The sequence below is a fragment of the Geotrypetes seraphini genome, chromosome 9 (assembly GCF_902459505.1).
Source record: "Geotrypetes seraphini chromosome 9, aGeoSer1.1, whole genome shotgun sequence".
In the NCBI taxonomy this organism is placed as follows: Eukaryota; Metazoa; Chordata; class Amphibia; order Gymnophiona; family Dermophiidae; genus Geotrypetes; species Geotrypetes seraphini.
In genome coordinates, this window is record NC_047092.1 from 27,723,328 (window position 1) to 27,747,429 (window position 24,102).

The 24,102-nt window shown below is 43.0% G+C and overlaps 1 protein-coding gene across 9 annotated transcripts in view; it reads left to right on the plus strand.

Annotated features, from left to right (window-relative positions):
* The window catches only part of KMT2E (lysine methyltransferase 2E (inactive)), a 451,336-nt gene that overhangs the window by 285,621 nt on the left and 141,613 nt on the right, over window positions 1-24,102 (plus strand). For all 9 annotated transcript variants that reach the window (XR_004540680.1, XM_033959237.1, XM_033959230.1 and 6 more), the window contains one exon: window positions 17,844-18,105. Coding sequence is in view for 8 of the 9 variants with exons in the window: in XM_033959237.1 (XP_033815128.1) it covers window positions 17,844-18,105 (262 nt within the window). In the remaining variant the exon portion in view is untranslated. The remainder of the gene's footprint in view (window positions 1-17,843; window positions 18,106-24,102) is intronic.

Below are 24,102 nucleotides of genomic sequence, written 5' to 3' on the forward strand. Positions count from 1 at the left end.
AGATCCAATACTGCATAGGAAACTGGGAAAAATGCATATGGTCAGACCATTATATGTGCAATTTTGAGCTACGCTGGCAAAAGAAACACTCAATTGCAAAACACACAAACAAAGCTAGACAGAATAAAATAGTCACCCGCAGAAGCACCATCAATCCAACAGAATTCTGGATGTACCTTGAATTATATCCCAAATCAGAGGAAGAACAAGATTTCCCTAGCAGATGGGAAAAATTCACCAAAGATATACTAAACTAAATAGCTCCGGTTCAAACATACAAAAAGAATAACAGAGTATCAAAAGAGTGGTATGATGCTGAATTACTAGCCCTTAAACAAGAACTCAGAAAACTTGAAAGAACATGGCTCAAAACCGATAACGAGGAAGATAAAACAAATTGGAAACAAAAAATGAAAAACTACAAAAATCTGATAAAAGAAAAGCGTTATAAATGCTATGCACAGAAAATAGGAACAGTCAAAACAAACGGTAGAGAACTGTTCAAACTAGTGAACAGACTAACAGATACTACACAGACCCTAAAAAATCACAATGAACAGATACCAGTGATCAACACCCTCGCCAACTACTTTAGCAAAAAAATCATAGACTTAAGAGCCTCAATACCTTCTCCCTCACCAGATTTTGAATTCCAATTCAAACCACAGGAAAGGGAGTCCAGTGCTGATATGATCTGGAATCAGTTTGAGCCCCCTAATTGGAACAATTTCCTCACCTTATTCAACAAATATGCCAATTCGAACTGTCTATTAGACGAGTGCCCATCTAAGATCATGCAAGTTGCAGTACCTGATTTTAAAAGGGACCTATTTAACTGGGCAACATCCACTCTTAGAGGTGGAACATACCACGAGTATATGGGACACATACTGATCACACCCATCCCCAAAGACCAGAAGAACTCAATCTCACTGACATCCAATTATAGACCCATAGCAAGCACCCCCTTGTTCACCAAACTGCTGGAAGGGCTGGTCAACCTGGAACTAGTAAACCACCTAGATAAATTCAATCTCCTAAACGAACACCAATCAGGTTTTAGAAAAGGATAAAGCACCGAGACAGTCCTAGGCTCTCTCCTTAACTATCTATATGACCTCTTCAGTAAAGGCACCAGCACCCTGATCTTACAATTAGACTTTAGCAGTGCTTTTGATCTAGTGGACCATGAAATAATGCTAAATTGCCTAGACGCAATGGGTCTATCAGGAAGAGTTTGGACCTGGTTCCAAGGCTTCTTAACCAAAAGATCTTATCAAGTGGTCTATGGCGGGAATTATTCTAACTCTTGGAAAAGCTCTTTGGGAGTTCCTCAGGGTTCCCCTCTATCTCCCACCCTGTTTAATATCTATATCTCCTCCTTAGGTCACCTACTTCAAAAGCTAAACCTAACATATTATATATACGCAGATGACATCTCTATTCTAATACCAATGACTAACGTGACCAATGTCACCTTAAAGCATATCTCCTACATCATGACTGAAATTGAACAATGGACTACCAACTTTAAACTGAAACTAAATTCAGAAAAGACGAAAATTTTCTTGGCAAGCCCAAAGGACAAAATCACTACAACAACAATACATCTAAACGGTCACGATCACCCAATATCTAAATATATAAAAATACTAGGAGTCACCTTAGATACCCACTTGACATTGATCGAACACACAAATTCGGTGACAAAAAAGTGCTTCTCCACGCTTTGGAAACTGAAAACCATAAAAAATACTTCGACCTTCTATCTTTCAGATTACTGGGGGAGTTCTATAGGATTGGGCAACACATTGATGAAATGGGTTGGTAACTGGCTTGGAGGTAGGCTTCAGAGGGTAGTGGTGAACGGCACCCCTTTCGAAATGACGGAGGTAATCAGTGGAGTGCTGCAGGGCTCGGTCCTGGGCCCGATCCTATTCAACATCTTTATAAGACACTTGGCAGAAGGGCTGCGAGATAAAATAACATTATTCGCCGATGACGCCAAACTAAGCAATGTAGTGGGCAAAAGCACAACAGACATAAATTCAATGTCCGACAACATGATACTCTTACTGGAGCGTTGGTCTAGGTCCTGGCAACTCAGCTTCAATGCCAAAAAATGCAAAGTCATGCACCTGGGCAGCCAAAATCCATGCAAGATTTACACCCTTAATGGCGAGATCCTAACAAGAACTGAAGCAGAACGAGACTTAGGGGTGATCGTCAGTGAGAACATGAAGACTGCCAATCAAGTGGAGCAAGGTTCATCCAAGGCAAAGCAAATCATAGGTTGCATACGCAGGAGTTTCGTCAGCCATAAGCCTGAAGTCATTATGCCATTGTATAGATCCATGGTGAGGCCCCACCTGGAATACTGTGTGCAATTCTGGAGGCCGTGCTGAGACTGGAGTCGGTCCAGAGAATGGCCACCCGGATGATCTCGGGACTCAAGGATATCCCATACGAGGAACGGCTGGATAAGTTGCAGCTGTACTCACTCGAGGAACGCAGAGAGAGGGGTGACATGATCGAGACATTCAAGTATCTCACGGGCCGCATCGAGGTGGAAGAAGATATCTTCTTTTTCAAGGGTCCGTGGAAAATCAGGGGCGTGAAACTGCATGGGGACACCAGGAAATTATTTTTCACTGAAAGGGTGGTTGATCACTAGAATAGTCTTCCACTTCAGGTTATTGAGGCCAGCAGCGTGCCTGATTTTAAGGCCAAATGGGATAGACACGTGGGATCTATTCATAGAGAAAGGTAGGGGAGGGTCATTGGGGTGGGCAGACTAGATGGGCCGTGGCCCTTATCTGCCGTCTATTTCTATGTTTCTATGTTTCATTGATACTATCCACCCTAGACTACTGCAACATCATTTATGTGGGTATACAAAAAAAAAAACTGTGAGAAAATTGAGAATAGTTCAAAACACAGCCGTCCGCTTAATATTCAGACTAAAGAAAAGTGATCACGTTAGTCCCTTCTACAGATTGCTGCATTGGTTACCAATTGAGGCAAGAATTCTATTCAAATTCTCCTGCTTTTGCTATAAACTGGTGTGGGGAATGGCCCCCAACTATTTACTACCTCATTTTGAATTTTACTCCCCCACGAGGATAACCAGAAATCACAATCTCTTTGCCTATCCGAAAATCGCAGGCTGCAGATATCGAACCTTCCTGGATAGAACATTCAAGTTTCAAGCTGGTAGACAGCAAACTTGGCTAGGCTACTTCATTGATGGCGCCAGGTTGACATACGGCACCTTTTGGAAAGAATTAAAGACCACTTTGTTTAACAAATTTATTTCTAATCAGACTCTTCCCCCCGGTCCAAAGCTACTGCTCATCATACTAAATTCATTACTCCTCATTATCACTACTCTGTATTCTCTGATTGTACAACGTCTTCCTCACAATTTGTGTTCAGTTATGTGCTGACTTCTAGCCATATGCAATGTAATCTGTCAAAATTATATTGTAACCTATGTAAATCTACCTCACAATTTGTACTCAGTTATTCGCTGACTTCTAACCATTTGCAATGTAACATGTCAATATTATATTGTAACCTATGTATATCTATCTTCTTGCCAATTTGCACCATGTAATCACTGACCGCTCAGTGACCTCTTCTCTATTTGTACACTGTAATACGCTGACTGTACAGCTATTCTTCATTGTGAACCGCCTAGAAGTCGCAAGATTATGGCGGTATAGAAAAAATAAAGTTATTATTATTATTCTTCACACTGAGACTCCCTCCTTTTTTCAATTATATTATTTATATGGCATATGATTGGTAGTCCAGTGCTCGAGACAGAAGTTAGTTACTTTGAAGGTCCATCAGACCTTAGATTATGACCAGCCTATTAAGGAGTTTCCCAAGCTACCTCTTCACGACATCTTAAGAGAGACTTTTTATAAAAATCTTGAAACTCCTTTAACCATCCCAGTGGCTCCTCGTAAACTTGATTCACTTTATAGGGTGTTTTTCATTCCAGGGTTTGACAAATTCCAACTTCCGCATGAATCACTACTGGTAGAATCAACCATGAAGAAATCTGTGAGAGCCAGCGTCTATGCCTCAGTACCTCCTGGCAGAGAAGGAAAGACCTTGGACAAGTTTGGCAAAAGATGTTCCAGAACACTATGCTGGCCAATCGGTCTGGCAACTATGCTTTTCATTTCTCTTTTAATTTAGAGCACTTAGTTAACAAGTGGCTAAATTTCATAAATATTTGCCAGACCGCAAACTCCCTGCTTTTCAGCATTTCATCTCTGACTTACTTCAACTTCATAAGTACCTTGTCTGCTCTATTTATGATAACTTTGAACTCTCCTCACATGCTGCAGCCATGTCAGTGGCCATGCAACACCTAGCCTGGTTCAGAGTTTCGGAGCTTGATGTCAACCATCAAGATCGGTTGGCTAATGCTTCTTGCTTAGGGGATGAGCTTTTTGGCATCTTTGGACACAACTACCCAAAAATTATCGGCCCATGAGACTAGGTGGGATACTCTTGTAAAACCTAAGAAAAAACCTATCCCTTCTCGTCCTTTCAGACAATCCTCCTACCAGAGATGATTTACTGCAAAGCCTATGACTCCAGCTCTGTCTCAACATAGGAGGCAGTGGCCACAACAGCAACAAGCACGTCAGCAGCAAAAGAAACAACAGGCTGCCCCTCCAAAATCCATGCAGCCTTTTTGATGTGTTTCTTTGGAGCTTAGTCAGTCTCACCACTTTGTATCCTTTGCCTTAGCCCATTGGAGGCCGTCTTCAGTTTTTCATAGGTCGATGGGAGCTCATCACTTCCGACCTCTGGGTCCTCACCATCATTCGTCAGGGTTATTCTCTCAATTTTCAAATCCTACCACGAGACCATCCGCCAAGCGAGTCTGTTTTGGACCCTGCACAGTCCTCCCTTCTTCTATAGGAGATTCAATCCCTTCTCCTGCTGAGTGCCATTGAGGAAGTTCCCTTCAATCAGCAGAATCAGGGATTCTACTCCCGTTACTTCTTGGTTCCCAAGAAGACCAGAGGACTCCGTCCCATCCTGGATCTCAGAGCTCTCAACAATTTCTAGTCAAGGAGAAATTCAGGATGCTATCCCTCACACTGCTTTATCCTCTCCTTAATCACAGTGACTGGCTAGATCTCAAGGAAACCTATACACATATTCCAATATTCCAATTCATCCAGCTTCCAGGAAGTACCTACGTTTTCAACTCAATCGATGCCATTACTAGTACAAGGTCATTTTCTTCGGCCTGGCATCTTCTCCCAGAGTTTTCATGAAATGTGTGATTGTGGTAGCCGCATCTCTTCGATCACACGGCCTTCAAGTCTTTTCTTATCTGGACGACTGGTTAATTAAAGCTGTCTCATCTTAGGAAGTGGTACAAGCAACATCTCAGAATATTTTTTTTCTCTGCAGGTTCTAGGATTCGAAGTCAACTTCCCCAGTTTATTGGGGCAATCCTAGACACCACTCTCATGAGAGTGTTTCTTCCTCCAGATCGACTTCAGACTCTCATCCGTCTGTGTCAACAATTGCTTCCTCTTCAATCCATCTCTGCCAGACACATGATGGTTCTTTAAAGCCACATGGCCTCAACTGTCCATGTAACACCATTGGCAAGACTGCTTCGCACTCCTCAGTGGACCCTTACTTCTCAAGCGACGAATTGTCTCTCCCAACATATCTTGACATCATCTCTTCTGCTGTCGCTTCACTGGTGGATGACCTCTTCCAATCTCTCCAGAGGTCTCCTTTTTCACTTGCCCCCTCATCACAAGGTCATCATGACAGACACATCCCCTTATACTTGGGGTCTCATAGAGACAATCTTCAGACTCAAGGTCTTTGGACCGCCAAGGAGTGGAAATTTCACATCAGTTTCCTGGAACTCAGAGCAGTGTTTTATGCCCTCAAGACTTTTCATCATCTACTCTGCCCTCAAGTCCTCTTCCTTCGCACAATCAAATAGCAATGTACTTCATAAACAAGCAAGGAGGCCCAAAATATTTAGACTTGGGTGAAAGCTCATAATCTGTTGTTGAAGGTTTGTCTGCATTCAAGGGGAGAAAAATTTCCTAGCAGACAACCCCAGCAGAATTCTTCAGCCTCACGAATGGATTCTCAACTCTGCAACTCTCCAGTCCATCTTTGCTCAATGGGGCACTCCTCAAATAGACATGTTTGCAGCTCCTCACAATCATCAGTTGCCCCAAGTTTGCTCCAAACTTTTCTCTCAATCTGGAAGTAGATGCTTTTCTCCTGGATTGGACGGGCCTGTTTGTATATGTATTCCCTCCAATTTCTCTCATGTTGAGAACTCTTCAAGCTCAAGTGAGAAGCAGCCACCATGATTCTCATTGCTCCACGGTGGCCCAGGCAACACTGGTTTTCCTTTCTACTTCAACTCAGCTCCAGGGAGCCCATTCCTCTTCCAGTATTTCCTACTCTGCTTCTCAGAATCAGGAATCACTTCTACATCCCAACCTGCAATCTCTACACCTGACAGCTTGGTTTCTCTCAGGCTAAATCCATCTCACTTACATCTTTCTCAGCCTGTTTGTCAAATTCTTGATGCATCTAGGAAACCAGCCATTCAACAATGTTATCAACAAAAGTGGACTTGGTTCTCTTCCTGGTGTCTTTTTCATCATCATGATCCAACTTCATTATCAGTGGATTTGGTGTTGGATTATCTGCTCCATTTCTCTGATTCTGGCCTCAAATCTACATCTGTCAGAGTTCATCTCAGTGCTATTACAGCTTTTCACACGCCAGTCGAGGGTAAACCTCTTATTGCTCATCCTTTGGTCTCCAGATTCATGAAGGGACTTTTCAATGTGCAACCACCTCTCAAATCTCCCCCTGTCATCTGGGACCTTAATGTAGTCCTTTCCAATTTAATGAAGCCACCATTTGAACTAATGGCCACAGCTCATCTTGAGTTTATTACCTGGAAAGTGGTATTCCTTATTGCTCTCACCTCTGCCAGGAGAGTCAGTGAGTTACAAGCATTAGTAGCAGATCCACCTTTCACCATTTTTCATCATGACAAAGTGGTTTGGCGTACATATCCAAAGTTTCTTCCAAAAGTTGTCATTGACTTTCACCTCAATCAGTCAATTGTTCTACCAGTGTTTTTTCCTAAGCCTCATTCTCAACCTGGAGAAACCGCTTTGCATACTTTGGACTGTAAACGAGCTTTAGCCTATTACATTGACTGGACAAAGCCTCATAGAACATCTCCCCAATTATTCATATCTTTTGTTCCGAAAAAGTTGGGGCATCCTGTTTCGAAAAAGAACGATTTCCAACTGGCTGGCTGCCTGCATCTTGTTCTCTTATGCTCAGACTGGAGGGTTGTGTCACAGCATATCAAATTAGATCTATGGCAGCTTCTGTGGCTTACCTCAGATCTACCCCTATTGAGGAAATCTATAAAGCTGCCACCTGGTCCTCAGTTCAGACATTCACTTCTCACTATTGTCTAGAATCTTTTTCTAGAAGGGATGGGCACTTCGGCCAATCTGTATTACAACATTTATTTTCTTAAGGCCAACTCTCCCACCATCCCTTTTCTGTTAGCTTGGAGGTCACCTATATGTGAGAATATGCTGCCTGCTTGTCCTGGGATAATGCACAGTTACTTACCATAACAGGTGTTATCCAGGGACAGCAGGCAGATATTCTCACAACCCACCCACCTCCCTGGGTTGGCTTCTTAGCTGGCTTATCTTAACTGAGGAACCGCGTGCCCTACGTTGGGCGGGAAGGCACTCAAGTATGCACGGTTTGGGCTATCGTGAACTTTCTAAGATCTTAAAGTGGCGATGCACTTTTAAAATGGTCTGCACCGGGGCTCCGTCGGTGACATCACCCATCAGTGAGAATATCTGCCTGCTGTCCCTGGATAATACCTATTACGGTAAGTAGCTGCGCTTTACTGTCTGCTGAGAAGTACCTCTTGTTGTGTAAGACTTTATGAAATTTGTGCTAATGAATGAGTTTATAGAGCAAGAAGGTCATTCTTTTTCTAGTGAATCAAATTTTGAAACTGTAAAAGTTATACTCATTAAGGGCCAGATGCACAAAACTCTCTGACCATCTAACAATTGTTGCTAAACCAATTTGACTGGTTTAGTGGCGGTCCTAATTTGCAGAACAAAATGTCACACCACATGTTTTCCATGCGTTCGTACATTCTCTGACTCTGGCATGCAAACAACCTCATTACTAGTAAAATGATGTCATTAATATTAAAACAAGCCATTAAGTTGATGGACCTAACATTTCAATACCTTGACAGGATCACTAATACGGTACTGACCCCAAAAAACCGACAGGTCATAACTGTGTTACTGACAAGCCTGACATGTTTTTTTCATTTTTTTTCTATGTGCATATATGATGTGTATGTGTAACACACACATAATATATGGCCCATAAAAAAATTTCGAGCCACTTCCCACCCACCCCAATGGCCCCAGATCAAAAATAGAGGCAGGAGGGATGCCCACTCCCTCCTGCCACAAAACCCCTAGTGCCAAGCTGAACTGTCTCCACCCGCCAGGAACCCCCTCCCTGTACTTTAAAAAGAAATCAGCAGGAAGGATTCCCATTCCCTCCTGCCGCCGTAAACTCCCCCTGAGCCGAGCTGAACCGACCCATCCCCTGCCAGGACCTCCCTGAACTGGCCCCTACCCTTCCCCAGTCCCTGTACTTTACAAAAATTTGGCGGGAAGGATGCCCACCTGAACCCCCCCCATACATCTACATGAAGATAACAGCGGAAAGGATGCCCAGTCCCTTCTGCTTGCAGGCCCGCCAATCTAAAATGGCTGGCCTTCCCTTTCCCAGTGCATCGATTTTTTTTTTTTTTTTTTTGTAAATTATAGGGAGTAGGGAAGGGGAGGGGTTGGTTCAGGGGGTCCTGGTGGGGGAAGGGTGGGGTTCAGGTTGGCGCAAGGAGGTTCTCGTCAGCAGGGTGGAATAGAATTCCCCCCTGCCTCTCTATTTTTCTTCTGGAAGTTATCACGGGTGACTCGACTTGTATTTTTTTTAATGGGCCTGATGCACTGGGAAGGAAGCCTACGACTCTGGTTGGCCCAGGTGCCTAAGACTCCTATGACCACCTCCTTAGGCATCTGAGCTAATTGGAACCTTAGGCTCCTCCCCGGTGCATCCTAGAATGCACTGGGAAGGGGAAGGCCTGCGATTTTTGGAGTGGCGGGCTGGTCAGCTGGAGAATGTGAGCATCTCTCCAGGTCATTCAACTGAAAGGTTTGGGGGGTGGGGTAGAGTTAGGAGTGGGGGGGTCTGAGCCTTCGGGGGATGTTGACAGGAGAGAGTGGGCATCCCTCCTGCTGCCTGGCTTGCTTTGGAGGGGGAGGGTCCAGGGCAGGAGAGAATGGGCATCTCTCCTGCCCAGCTTGCTTCCGGGAGATGAGGGGGGTTCCGGAGCAGAGGGAGTGAACATCCCTCCTGCCGGCTGACTTCGTGGGGGTTTCTTGTCACGGCAGGGAGATTTCCTTGCTGCAATCAGCTCAGCAGCCACATCTATTTGAAATGTAGGTCATCATTTTAATGGTCTACATTTCAGACATCTGTTGTGGCTTTAGGGAAATGCCTAGGGCTACTTAAATTCGCTGAAAGCCAATGCCCGGCCTTGGGCAAGCTTAGGTGTCCCAACGCATCTCCCTAGACCCACGAAAACTCCTACTGTGTATGCTGCATGCCTCGGGTAGGATTTTTCAAAAAAATGTGTGGCCCATTTGGCTGCCAGACAGCGGTAGGACATCTACTACTGCCTACAATCATGGCGCCCTTTTATAGAATCAGCCCTTTAGTGCAATAGTGCATTTAATCTTCACCCTGGAATATATTGTACTTCTAAAATGGCAATATATTTTTCCAATTTAAAAACCAAATACATTTTTATTTTTAAAATAAAGTTGGTATAGCAGAAATGTGCTATGAAATAGAAGGGTTATCATTTTAATGCATCTGTCTTTGTCTTTAAACTTATGCCAGACTTAGCCTTAAAAGTGGAATAAGGATCTTTCATAGTTCTAGCTAGGTTATTTTACCTCTAATTTCCTTACTTATAGATTTAGGAATTAATAGGAATAATAATGTTTAAAATGACCAGTAGATGACTTAATTTATAAGCATTGCAAGTGTTAAAAGCTGCTTGATACCCCCACATGTCCATGGAGGCTGGAAGTAATGACAAATTATTTTGGGCAGTGAAGAAAAACCTAATCAACTTCTTTTAATGTAAATTAAATTCATAAAGCATTTACAGTCTTGCAAACCACAGATAACCGTTGTTTTCCCAAATTCCTGGCAGGTGTAAAACTACCAGAAATGAACTAATCTAATGTGAGATAGAAGAGAATCCTCTTGACATATATGGGGGGAAGCAAGCAGGCGTATTTTCAGTTGACAAGAGAAAGATACAAAAATTCCAATATAGAGCATGAGTTAACCATGAACCCAGTTAGAGATTTTTTTTATCTGACATTTTACATTGCTTGATTTTTGTCTATTTATAAATAAATTATTTTAAAAGACCTATAAATTATTTATTCATTGGTATGTAATTAAATTTCCTATACTAAAAACATGCACTTATTTAACCTCATGCTACAATAGCTGTGTTAAAAAAACAAAACAAAAAACAACCCGAAGGGAGTACATTTCCTAATTGATCAGTGACAGTGTTAATCTAGTACTAATTGATTTTTGAGGTGGGTTTATGTACTGTGTGTGTATGTGTATGTATATATATATATATATATATATATATATATATATATACACATACACACAGTGCTCCCCCAGTCATTCACGGTCGGCGATTTGTGGTCCCAGTCATTCGCGGTATTTTCCAACCGCGAATGATCGGGCAGGAGAGGGCAGCCAGAGAGGCAGGAGAGAGCAGCTGGAGCACCGGTGAGTGAAGAAAATCACTCGCAGTATGCTCAGACCGCCTTTTCCTGCACTAAAGTCGGGCCTCACCAATCAGAAGCTGCATGTCAAAGCAGCTCCTGATTGGTGAGGTCCGACTTTAGTGCAGGAAAACATAGTCCGCTAAAAAACATATTTGCGGTTTTTCAAGATTCGCGGGGGTTCCTGGAACGGAACCCCCAGGAATATCGGGGGAGTACTGTGTATATATATAATTTCCATTGCAATAGAGATGGTATGCTGAACCAAGAATCTTCTGCAGGAGATATTTATCACTGTTTTCAGCAACTCCTTCTCCCTGTTCTCTGCTGCCCTGTCAGTTATTTCTTCTGCTAACGAGCCTGCAGGAGCAACTTTGATCTGCTCATTTTTTGTTGTTTTCAGTGAGTTTTTTTGCATAGGCTTCGTGTACCAGTTAATGGCTAGCCTGCGTGAGAGGAGAAGACTTTGGTCTGCAGCTGACAGGTGCATCCTGCAGGGACTTGCCCAGCTAGCCTGCTTGAACTGTGGATCTCGGGGCTTTCCCCTACTGTTTGCTCACTCCTTCACTTGATTAGGAATGCTAGCGCAGGCTGTACAGATACCAATTGTGTTTCTTCGGAGCCCACACAATGTCAGATGCAATTTCCTCCCCCTCCTCACTACGTTTGGATCCTTTTCTCAGGTATTGATGCTCAGTCTAGCAGTGGTCCAACTGGGAGCTGGAGATTCAGAAGAGGCAGCTTTCCTGGTGGCAGAGGTCCTCTCTGGTTTCCAGCTACTCCTAAAGGAGCTGAGGTAGCCTGTAGCACTTTTTCCCAGCATCTGGTCTATGAGTGGCGCTATCACAGCCCACAAGGCAGTTTGGGGGTGAGGGAGATCTGACTGTTGTTTTTCCATGTTTATTTTGTTGTAGCCTTGTTCCCTCACCTTAAAAATTCTAAAATTGCTGGTTTTGGCTGTCCTTCATTAGAGTTATAGCTATTTTTTCAGTGGGAAATCCTGGTGATGGCCATCTTGGATTTTTCCTGATTTGAATTCTACGTTCTCAAACTTCCTTAAAAAGCCTCGTTTTTGATTCTGACTACCAGGGATGGAGTCGTTAGGCTCCAGTATCATGAATTCATTCGAAATTTGCTCTAGTTGGACACTGGAAGAGCACCCTTGCACCGCGTGTTCACCACACAAGATGGGGGAAGCGGGATTCTCAGGTATAGCCTCTGGCAATCTTATTAAAGCTGCTGAGAGATTGTTGGGATGGTTGGGGGACAGTTTTAGCCTCTCGGATTTCTGGAGTGTGGAGCCAGTGCCTAGTAAGTGCTCTGATGTCCTCAAATTGAAAAGAAAGCGCTCTAACCCTCCTCTTAAAGGGGATTCTCTGTCCACTATGCGTTTTACGCCTGACTTTGTGAACTTGCTCTGGCAAGTCTATGTCAGGAACGCTAGTTGTCTGAATCAGCTAGAGAGCAACCAACCACACAGCCTTCCCGTGGTCCTATATCCCTCGAACTCTGACAGTTGGTCAGATGGGGTAATTGAGGAGGATGTTCTGGATGCTTTTCCTTTTTCCCAGAGTCAAGGGTGATGCAATTCTGTGAGAAGTAGATCAAGGTGTAAGTGTTGCTGCGGACCAGGGCGAGGAACCCTTTGTTTGCAGGCAGTTCAAGACTGCTGTCCTGATGGATCTTCTTATTGAATTTCTGAAGTAGTCTGCTACCTAGTGTTCTCTGCTTAATGGGATCCTCTCTCAGCCTATCGCCTTTCCATGACATCCAGTTATGAAAGTTCTGATTTCTGAGCACTAAAAGAGCCCTGAGGGCTCCCTTAAGGTGGCAAAAGCAATGTACAAGTTATATCCTAAGGATCAGGAGTTCCAGCACATGTTTGCTATGCCTAAAGTGGACTTTTTGATGGCTCAGGTGACAAAGCACACATCCCTGCCCAGCGAGGGCGGTGTGGTTCTCAAGGATCAGCAGGATCGCAGGCTGGACATGTTACTCAAAAGTCAGTTTGAGGCCTTGGCTCTGGTGGTAAGGCTGCTGCGACAGCCTCCTTTGTTGCTTCAGCATGCCATTCTAAGTTGCATGACCCTGGAGGAGCGACTTCAGAGCCATTGTCTCAGCTGTTGGTGCTGGGAGTAGACTATGTAGCTGATGCTCTGAATTATCTGCTTCGGGTAGTAGGCAAGGTTTCTGCTTGTTCTATGTCTGCCCGCCGGATTTTGTGGATCAGACATTGGTCTGGGGATTCCATGTCCAAAGCCACTCTCAGCAGGCTTCCTTTCAGGGGCAATTTGGCCAGGGATTGGATGATTTCATGGTTAGTGTCCAGGACCACCATCCAGATTCTCTTTCGGATATCAGGCCTTGGGCTGCGAAAGGGCAAACCCTTGGGTCCTTTTGAGTCTCCTCTGGATCTTCAGACCCTTCAGAGCCCACGACAGAGGTTTGCCAGGAAAAGAAAGTCCCAGGGCTCCACCTCAAGTTTCAAGTTTATTAGGATTTTATATACCGCCTATCAAGGTTATCTAAGCGGTTTTTACAATCAGGTACTCAAGCATCTTCCCTCTCTGTCCCGGTGGGCTCACAATCTATCTAACGTACCTGGAGCTACGGAGGATTAAGTGACTTGCCCAGGGTCACAAGGAGCAGCGCGGGGTTTGAACCCACAACCCCAGGGTGCTGAGGCTGTAGATCCAACCACTGCGCCACACACTCCTCTCATCTAGGTGGGCAGCCCAAGAAATCCCAATGACGCCAGGCTTCCAGCCCCTCTGTGCAAGATACAGGACTTCCTTGAGGCATGGAAAGCTATCATGACTTATCAATGAGTGCTAGAGGTTATCAGAGATGGCTCCAAGTTGGAGTTTGCCCATCCTTACTTCCCAGCAGGCCAATGGAAAGATCCACCTATGTCCAGATGATCCTGATCAGATTACTCAATATTCAGGCAATTAAACAGGTGCCAGATGTAGACTCAGACTGCGGCAGATACTCCATAGACTTAGTTATGCCCAAGAAAGGTTCTAAGGATTTGAGGTTGATCTTGGACTTCAAGTACGTCAACGGGGCTCTCAAAGTGCCTCGTTTTTGTATGTTGACACTTTGGTTGGTCATTGCCTAGGTACAGCCAGGGAAGTTCCTGGCAGCTTTGGACCTGACAGAGATATAGCTACACATATTTGCGAATCACATGCGTTTCCTTCGTTTTCATGTCTTGGAACAACATTTTTAGCTTACGTCTCCACCCTTTGGTCTTGCCACAGCTCCTCTGATTTTCACCAAGGTGGTGGTAGTGGTTGCAGCCCACCTCTGAAAAATGGATTATCTTGTCCACCCCTACTTGGATGAATTGCTCATCAGAACCTCCTCATGGGGAGGAAATGGAGAGAGCAGTTCAGGCCATCATAGCATCCCTTCAGAGCCTGGGTTGGATTGTCAACTTGAAAAAGAGCCAATTACAGCCAGTTCAGTCGTTTGAGTACTTTGGTGTCTGATTTGATATAGAGAAAGGTCAAATGTTTCTTCCAGAGGCAAGCAAACAAAAGCTTTGGGGCCAAATTTCAGCTCTCCTGACACAACAGACTCCATAGGCCTGGAACTATTCTTCAGGTGGGTTCGTTGGCTGCCACGATAGAAGTGGTGCCTTGGTGAGAGTGCACATGCATCCCCTACAACACTCTCTTTTGTCTCGCTGGTCCTCACAGAGGGACTTTCTGCATGCTTTGCTGCCCTTGACGACAGCTGCCCGTTGCATATGGCCTGATGGCTATGTCCACAGTCTTTGATCTCAGGGATGCCTCTTTGGATCAACTCTTGGACCACACTGACAATGGATACCAGCCTCTTGGGCTGGGGAGCGCATTACGAGGACTGTCCTGTTCAGAGGCGGTTGTCTCCATCTCAGCACTGTTAGTCCATCAAGAGGATGGAGCTCCGAGCCATCCACTTAGCATTGAAGCTGCTTCAACCCTGGCTGACAAACAAAGTAGTCAGAGTAGAGAGTTGCACGGGAACAGAAATCCCACCAAAATCCCCGCCAAAATCCCACCAAAATCCCCGCCAAAATCCCACCCGTCCCCACCCATCCCCGTGAGGAATCCCACCCGTCCCCGCGAGGAATCCCTCCGTCCCCACCCATCCCCATCAGGAATCCCCTCTGTCCCCACCCGTCTCCGCCCTTCCCTATAAACTTCAGAAATAGTTATTTCATTTAATTATGCTACTGAATTAAAGGCTCTGGTAGAGACCCATTTACAAATAAACAGAGACTTTATTAATTTGGAAATATTAATTGGGAAGAATACAAACTTTGTAAACGGGTTTCTACCAGAGCCTCTAATGTAAATATAAATACTCAGCTGATGAGAACCCCCCAAGCTGTAGCTGAGGACTTCCTTTGCAGTTGGTCGGGAGTCCCTTTTACCAAGCTTGGCAGGCAGCAGTAGTGTCCCTGAGTCACAGATGCTGGCACCTCAGTGGCTCATGGATGCTGCCAGTGACTGCTGTGCTTGGTGGAGGGGAGTTCTGGCCGTCTCTAGAGGAGGTCCTCTGCTGGTGGTGCTTGGGGATCCCCCCACCAGTCACAGCAAGGGTCAGCAAGTACTTCAACCCTGTATAAATAAATCCAGAAATGCATTTCCTTTTCTTTTAAACACAATACAAAGACATCTGCTATATACATTTCCCAAAGCTAACATTTTAGTCAATAAATTCCATTTTTTACCTTTGTTGTCTGGAGACTTATTTTTCCATAAAGTTGGTCCCATTTTCTTTTTTCCTCTTTCCCATCTTCTGTAAATTCTTCTGTTGCTGTCCACCATTGGTTCCTCCTACCATGGTCCAGCATTTATCCCTTTCTCATCTTTCGTGCCTGCCCACCAGCCCCATGCCCAACATTTCTCCTGTCACCCCTCTCCAGCACCATGCCACATCTCTCCCTACATTCCCTTCACAACTATGTCCAGCATTCCTCCCTCTTGCATCCATTTCAATCTGTCCCACTGTTCCCTTTCCTCCACAATATTTCTTCCTCTCATCTGTACCTCACTCCCTCCCTATGACCAAAAATTCTCCTTTCTTCCATTCCTGTGTACACAACCATCTCTTTCCCTCCCTTCCTCTCTCCCAAGTTCATGCCTTCTGTGTCCAAAACGCATTCCCTCCCTCAGCTCAACATCTCTTTCACTCCCTTCCTCCATCCTCTTTCCCAAGTTCATGCCTTCTGTGTCCAAAAACGCATTCCCTCCCTTCCTCCATCCTCTTTCCCAAGTTCATGCCTTGTGTCCAAAAATGCACTCCCTCCCCACCTCAGCATCTCTTTCCCTCCCTTCCTCCATCCTCTTTCCCAAGTTCATGCCTTGTGTCCAAAAATGCACTCCCTTCCCCACCTCAGCATCTCTTTCTCTCCCTTCCTCCATCCTCTTTCCCAAGTTCATGCCTTGTGTCCAAAACGCACTCCCTCCCCACCTCAGCATCTCTTTTCCTCCCTTCCTCCATCCTCTTTACCAAGTTCATGCCTTGTGTCCAAAATGCACTCCCTCCCCCACCTCAGCATCTCTTTTCCTCCCTTCCTCCATCCTCTTTTCCAAGTTCATGCCTTGTGTCCAAAAACGCACTCCCTCCCCCCTTTTGTGTTCCACCTCCCAGCCCTCACCTGCAAGCAAATTACCAGCAAAATGGAGCTCGAGCCGCGAGGCTCGTCTTCTATTTCCTGCCTGCCCTGCCTTTCCTGGAACCTCAACACCATGTTGGAGGAGCTCTCGTGGCCTCCATTAAAGCTGTTACAGGAGGCCACACTCATGGACCTGCTAGAGATGTCTTGGAATTGCAGGCACCCTGCAGGGATCCCTACCTTCATATCACAGATGTGGGTGTCTCTTTGTGGACCGTCCTTTCTTTTTTGCCTAAGGTAGTCTCAGCATTCCATATCAACCAGGAGGTTAGGCTTCTGACTTTCCATCCCTCTGGTCCTAGAAAGAAGGATAAAGTTTTGAGGGTGATAGATGTCCACAGGGCTATCTTGCAATACCTGGAAGTTATGAATGATTTTCATCTCTGAGACCAGCAGACAAGGGGAGGCCGGCTTCCAAAGCTACCATTTCAAGATGGATTAGGTCAGCTATTTCGTTCTCCTCTTTGTCTGTGGATAGGAGCTTCCTTTTGCTTTTCGTGTACATTCGACTAGAGGGGTTACTTCCTCTTGGGCTGAATCTAGAACTATTCCACCTGATGAAATTTGCCAAGCGGCAACTTGATCTTCCCTTCTCACTTTTACCAAATTTTATAGGGTGGATATGGTGGCACAGGAAGACTCCTCTTTTGGAGCCTCAGTTTTGCAGGCAGGCTTATCTCTCCCACCCGGGGTTTTGGAAACTGCTTAGGTACATCCCTTAGTTCAGCATACCATCCTTATTGCACTGGAAAAAGAGATTAGGTTCTTACCTTGATAATATCTTTTCCAATAGATAGGGATGATATGCTGAACCCTCTGCCCATCATTGTCGATGCACCTGCCTGGACTGTCTGCTGCCTGAAGACTGCATCTCTGAACCTTCTGCCAGTTATCATTACTTGAGGAAATTGTTTATTGAATGTATATAGTTCCATAGGGGTTTTCCCCTGAGTTCTACAGTTTCTTCTGGCTTATTGTTTATAAGGGTTGTTAACTTTGTTCCCTTTCTCTCTTTGACATGTCTGTGAGCATTGAATTCTTTTGTATGAGCAGATCAAGTTGCTGTTGGGGGTTCCTTGATTCAGCATATCATCCCTATCTACTGGGAAAAGATATTATCATAATAAGAAACTAATCTCTTTTTATAGATTATATATACATATATCTAAACATGTATGTTTGTGTTTTTCACCTAGTAAATACAAAGTGGATTGTGCATGCCTTCAAGAAAATCCTGAATGTCCAGTTCTGAAGCGTAGCTCTGAACCTACTGAAAATATTAATAGTGGCTATGAGACCAGAAGGAAGAAAGGAAAAAAAGAAAAGGAAATGTTGAAAGAAAAGGAGATGCAAAATCAAAACATACTAGACCCAGAAGGAACTGCAAACAAAATGAAGAACTCAGATAACAAGCAGAGGAAACTTTCCCCACTCAGGCTGTCCATATCCAATAATCAGGTATGAAAACATTCAATGTCATAGTCTCTCAAAGTGATGTTTAAAAGTAAATGGTGGCTGACTCTAGGGAAAAAGTTTTTAAGGACTGGTGCATAAGCAGGTGTGTTCTATACTTAACTCAAAGCAGTATTACTAGGAAAATAGGCTTTTTTAAGATAAAGCAGTTTAGTCATCAAAGTCCCACATTGTTTAGTATTTTTTTTTTTTGTGAATCCTAGAGGACATATTAACATTATAACATTTTTGTAAATACCTCTTAAATATTATCACAACAGGCATAATGCTAAAGTATATTGCAGATAAAGTAAAGTAGATAATGGAAACATTACTGCAAAGTTATTAAGTTTCAGGTTTATTAAAAATTTGATATACCGCTTTATCAAATATCAAGGCGGTTTTGCATAGTATATATAAAAAAAGAAACTATAAAAAATACATTAAAAACAGATTTCAATACGACGACAATCAGACACTCTGACAAACAATTACTTACTGATATAAAAGGTAACTGGGCAGAACTACAATATTTTGATAGAAAAGAACGGGGGAGGGGTAAAATAAATGGAAGGGGAAACAGGTAAATTATCTGAAAATACAAGGCTATTAGAAAGGAATAGACCAAGAAGCAGCATTACTAACATTTTCAGATGTGACACGGACAAGAGGTCACAGCCTGAAACTGGGTGGCAGCAGGTTCAGGACGAATGCCAGGAAGTTCTGTTTCTCACAACGAGTGGTAGGCGCTTGGAATTCTCTTCCTGTGGATGTTGTGGCGGAGACTACTCTTCGGGGTTTCAAGCACAAGTTGGATATACACCTTCTTGCAAATCATATTGAGGGATACGGTAATTTCAGGTTTTCATAATAGAGAACCTAAATGGGCCACCGCGTGAGCGGAGCGCCAGACTTGATGGACCTCGGTCTGATCCGGTGAAGGCATTTCTTATGTTCTTAAGTCCTTAAAAGGACTATCATACATTGTACGCATCTTTAAATAGAAAGGCCTTTAAACTGCTTTTAAATTTATCGAGGGATGTAATTTCTCTTATATGATTCAGTGCCAAATTCTAGATTGTAGGGGCTGTAACAGAAAAAATACTAGTTCGTATAGTGTTAATGTTAGTGATGGGATAGACAATAAGTTTTGATTTGAGGAGCGTAGAGTACAATGGGTGGTGTGAAGGATCAATAGCCTATTGATGAATTCCAGCTGGCTGGCAATTTTTGTTTTAAAGGTTAGCAGCATAATTTTGTAAGTGACTCTGTGCTCAATTGGGAGCCAGTGAGCTTTGATCAGAAGGGGAGTGACATGATCATATTTACATGCTGTTGAAATAATTTTTATAGCAGTGTTTTGGATGATCTGAAGACGTCTTATTTCTTTCTTTGTGATTCCTTTGTATAATGAATTGCCATAGTCCAAAGTTATGATAGTCGATGTGCAAAATATTCAGATAATGTATATATTGTCTACTTGCTCTGTTTTCTTTCTTTTAACATCCCTTTACTTACTAATGGCAAGTTTTGATTTCTATGTGGATATCAGGAGGCTTCTAATTGCTCATGGTCGGGGCGCCACAATAGTTTTGATTAAAATCTTAAAAAAAATGTTTTTTGCTTATTAGATAGATTGCTATGAAAATGCCAACATGCTCAGTATTACGTAGTGGTTCCAATGATGTTGGACATTGGTATGGTTGTGCGAAGCAAATGTTTCATGAGATCTTGTTGTGTAAAAGAAAAGAAGAGCTAGAACATGTGCAGGGATCCCTGTCTTTGAGATTATACATATAGTGATGGGGGGGCGGGGAAGAGGAACCTTTGCATTTTACATTATGCCACTGTCATTGCATGTTGACCATGTTTTGATTGAATTCTTTACAGCCAGTCACTACTCTTCTGATGTTCCGTTTTTGCCAGTTTCATCAGTCTTTTTCAGAAGCTTATCTGAGCCCTTGGAACAAAAGCAGGCCAAGTCTCATTTGTTACAGTGGAAAATATTGGCTTAGTTGTGATGTATACATTTCAGTAAAAAGAACAAGCAACACTTGAATTGGCTTTAATCTGTATGTATATAAGTATGGATATGGCCCAATTTTTCTAGGACAATGTTTAGGCCATATAGGCTACATATCAATGCCTAGCTGGCCCACTTTTGCTCTGAATGGCTCATTTAAACCTCCCAATGTTCACTTCTTTGTCATAAATTCAAAAGTAATAATTTTGCACTATACTATTTAGTTTACTATAAAAACATGATAACTTAACTTCAATGAGCACCATTTTCACAGTTAGTATAAACTGTGCCATCAAACTGATGTCATTTTTATGTAGTAGAAAAAGTAAGTAAACACCAAGTTCTGTATGTTTTGCTTGATCATTAGTTTAATACAAATTATCCAAATTTACTTAACCCTTTAATTGGCAGATGGTAAAATGGCTGCTTTACGCAACTTGATGTTGAACGAGAGTAACAGTGTCAAGTAACAGACATTTGGAGATGCAGATCTCCTATAAGAGCCATGGAAACACATGTTGCTTCTGAGCAACAATACCAAATAAAGGGTTAAATTACACAGTTAACAAAGTTCTGTTGCAAAGACATAGGATTCTGTACTGAAGCTGTTATTGTCCTTTAGTCGCAAACTTTGCAGAAGAATGTCACTCATATCTTTCAAATCCTCCCCTTCACAAATGGAGAATGGCACCCTCTTCAGTTTCTCCCTTCCACTTACACCTTCCCCACGGCCCTCTTCGGCGACTCGGCAGGGGCAGCGATCAAGACAGGCTGCCGATGTCGGGACCTTCCCTCTCTGAGTCCCCCCTATTTTGTTTGAACTTCCTGTTTCTGCATAGATGAGACTCACAGAGGGAATGCCCCGACGTTGGCAGCCTGTCTTGATCACCCGATCCTGGGTGGAACACAGATTTCCGCCAACACCACCGGGGCAGGAAATTAAACCACATCAATCTTGCCGGCCCTGCGTGGACCGGCAGAAATTTTCTGCAGACCAACACTGGTCTGCAGACCAGCAGTTGAAGAACAGTGGTCTACAACGTCAACTGCGGTGTCAGCTTATGCTAAGGTGTGGAAGGCCTTCCATGATTGGTGTTCACAGTTCCAAGTGGACCCTTATTCAGCTCTGATCTCACTAATTCTCGCCTTTCTTCAGGCTAGTTTGGATAGTGGCTTATTTTTGAGTCCATGTGGCCAGCCTCTCCTGTTTTAGATCCAAGAAGCGTCGGTCTTCCTTGGTATCTCCTCCTTTTGAGCCTCTTTAAGGTGCTATCCTCTTGGATTTAACGCTCAAGACCATTTTTTTTTTTTTTTTAAATCGCTATTACAGGGGTGCGTCGGGTGTCAGAACTGTGGGCAGAGTTCTTCTTCACTACCTGGAAAGGACCAATGATTCACGTCTCTGACCATCTTTTTGTGTTGACCAACCAGTCAAGATGAGGCAGGCCAGCCTCCAAAGCTTTAATTGCAAGATATATTTGTATGGCAATTTCTTCTTCATATATATTGCCAGCTATTTATCTCTATCACTTCACATTCAACTAGAAGTGTTGCTGCTTCCTGGATGGAGTCCCAGACTGTTATACGTAATGAAATCTGTAGAGCAGCTATTTGGTCTACTCTTCATGCCTTTACAAGGTTCTACACAGTGGATGTGGCAGCCTGAGAGGATGCTGCATTTGGTTCCTCGGTGCTGCAGGCAGCTCATCTGTCCCTCCCTAGATGTCTGGCACTGCTTTGGTACGTTGGCTTCAGTACAGAATTCTATGTCTTTGCAGTAGAATGGAAGATTAGGTTTATACATTGATAATTTTCTTTCTGTACGGCCTGCCCTGTACAGATTTAAGATTCGCCTGTTTACTGCCTCGGACATTGCTGTGGTCTATCACAGGACGATATCTCCTGTCAATTGGATAAGCATAAGAAAAAACAAAACAGGAGTATTAATAACACTATTTTTCTTGAACCTTGGGGTTTCTTATGTGATAGTGCAGGTTGCACATGGCTGGATACTGCTAAGTTATAAGTTCATATTAATTATTGATTTTTTTTTTCGTAAGTTACAGAGCAAAACAGAAAAGTAGTTTCTCCAGGGAAGTTCCCCGTGCCTCTTCTCTTTCAGTGGAGTTTGATTGCTTTGATACTTATTCTCCACTGGTGAAGGGAAGGAGTTGAAAGATATGAGTGACATCCTTCTGCAAAGTTTGCAACTAAAGGAGGTTGATAGCTTTAGTTCAGAATCCTATGTCTTATAACAGAAAGAAGATTAGCAAGGCAACAAAATGTAGAGGTACTTTTTTCCCAATCTCTGTGTGTGTATGTGTCTATATGTGTGAGGCATTTACATAATATAGTATAAATATAACCAAAGAAATGTAGATTGATATAGGAAGAAAATATAACGTATACAAAAGTTCAGAATTTTATTCCCTATTTTAAAATATTTTATGCAGTCTGTTCCGAGGTATAATAGAATGGAATGTCAGATAAAGACAAAAGCAGTCAGATGGATATTTTAAAACTTTGACAGTACTGCTGCTTTAAATTTTTCTTCAGTAGTAAGATGTTTTGTGTTTGGTAGGGAAGGTTTGCTTTGTCATAATTTCTGTGCTGACAAGAGTATTTTAGTATCCTTTTTCCTGGTTCTTATAACCACTGGTGCAAAAACAACAAATTGCAGATTTAATCTAGATCCACAGTGAGAGTATTAGATAGCTATTAAAATTCTTGAGGGCCTATTTCAGATAGCCCTCAAGAATTCATTGTTCATTGTTTTAAAATATTTTATCTTTAGATAAAGAAACAGATAAAATACCTTATAGCTCTCCTATTGCTGTAGTCTTTTTCACATTTTTTTGTTTGTATATTATTTAGCTTTCGCTCTTCTAGTGCTAGTTCAAGGCAAGTTACGTACATTCAATTATACTGAGTATTTCCTTATCCGCAGAAAGCTTTCAATCTAAGGGTCCCTTTTACTAAGCTGCATTAGACGCTAACACAGGGGTAGGGAACTCCGGTCCTTGAGAGCCGTATTCCAGTTGGGTTTTCAGGATTTCCCCAGTGAATATGCATTGAAAGCAGCGCATGCAAATTCATTGGGGAAATCCTGAAAACCCGATTGGAATACGGCTCTCGAGGACCGGAGTTCCCTACCCTGTGCTAACGCATGCATAATACTGCTTAAAATGGCATATTACAGGATACACTCAGGCATTATAGTATGTGTATAACATAATATAACATTGTGCTTATTGACCGCGTAACCAGAAGTTCAACGCGGTTTATAAAAAGTTATAAAAGTAAACATGTTACATGAAATAAGATGATTCATTAAACAGTCAAATATTTAGAAAAAAGATAGGTCTTCAATTGTTTTCTAAAATGGCCATAGGAATGGGTAGTAAGCAACAATATTCGGAATTCGTTGTCATGAAGAGATGCCAAAGTATGATTTAAAAATTTCTTATTCCTGCAACCCTGGACAGATGGAAAATTAAACAAAGGATGAGTTCTTCTGTATGATGCTAAAGAAAATCTATTGACTAAGTAAGAAGGAGCAGTACCATAAACAGCCTTGTAACAGAAACAGCCTAGTTTAAACAATACCTGGGCCTCCATTGGCAGCCAATGCAATTCGCAATAAAAGTGCCATTTTAGTACGTACTAATTCCGTATCAGGGAATTCTGTATTAATTCCATTTTAATTCAGCTACATTATTGCAGGCTCACTGGTTAGCGCAGGATTACCATGTGAGCCCTTAGGCCCTGATTCAATATAGATCATTTAAAAAAATCAGTGCTGACTAGTGTGATGCTAAGTGCGATTCTATAAAAGATAGGCACACTGTATAGAATCATGCTTAGCACTGCCTAAGCGGCGTTAGACATCACCAGGCATCCTAACTTTAGATGCTTCGTATTTATGCCAGAGTTTTCTTGACCTAAATGCATGTGCCTAACTCAAAAACACTCCCCCCTAA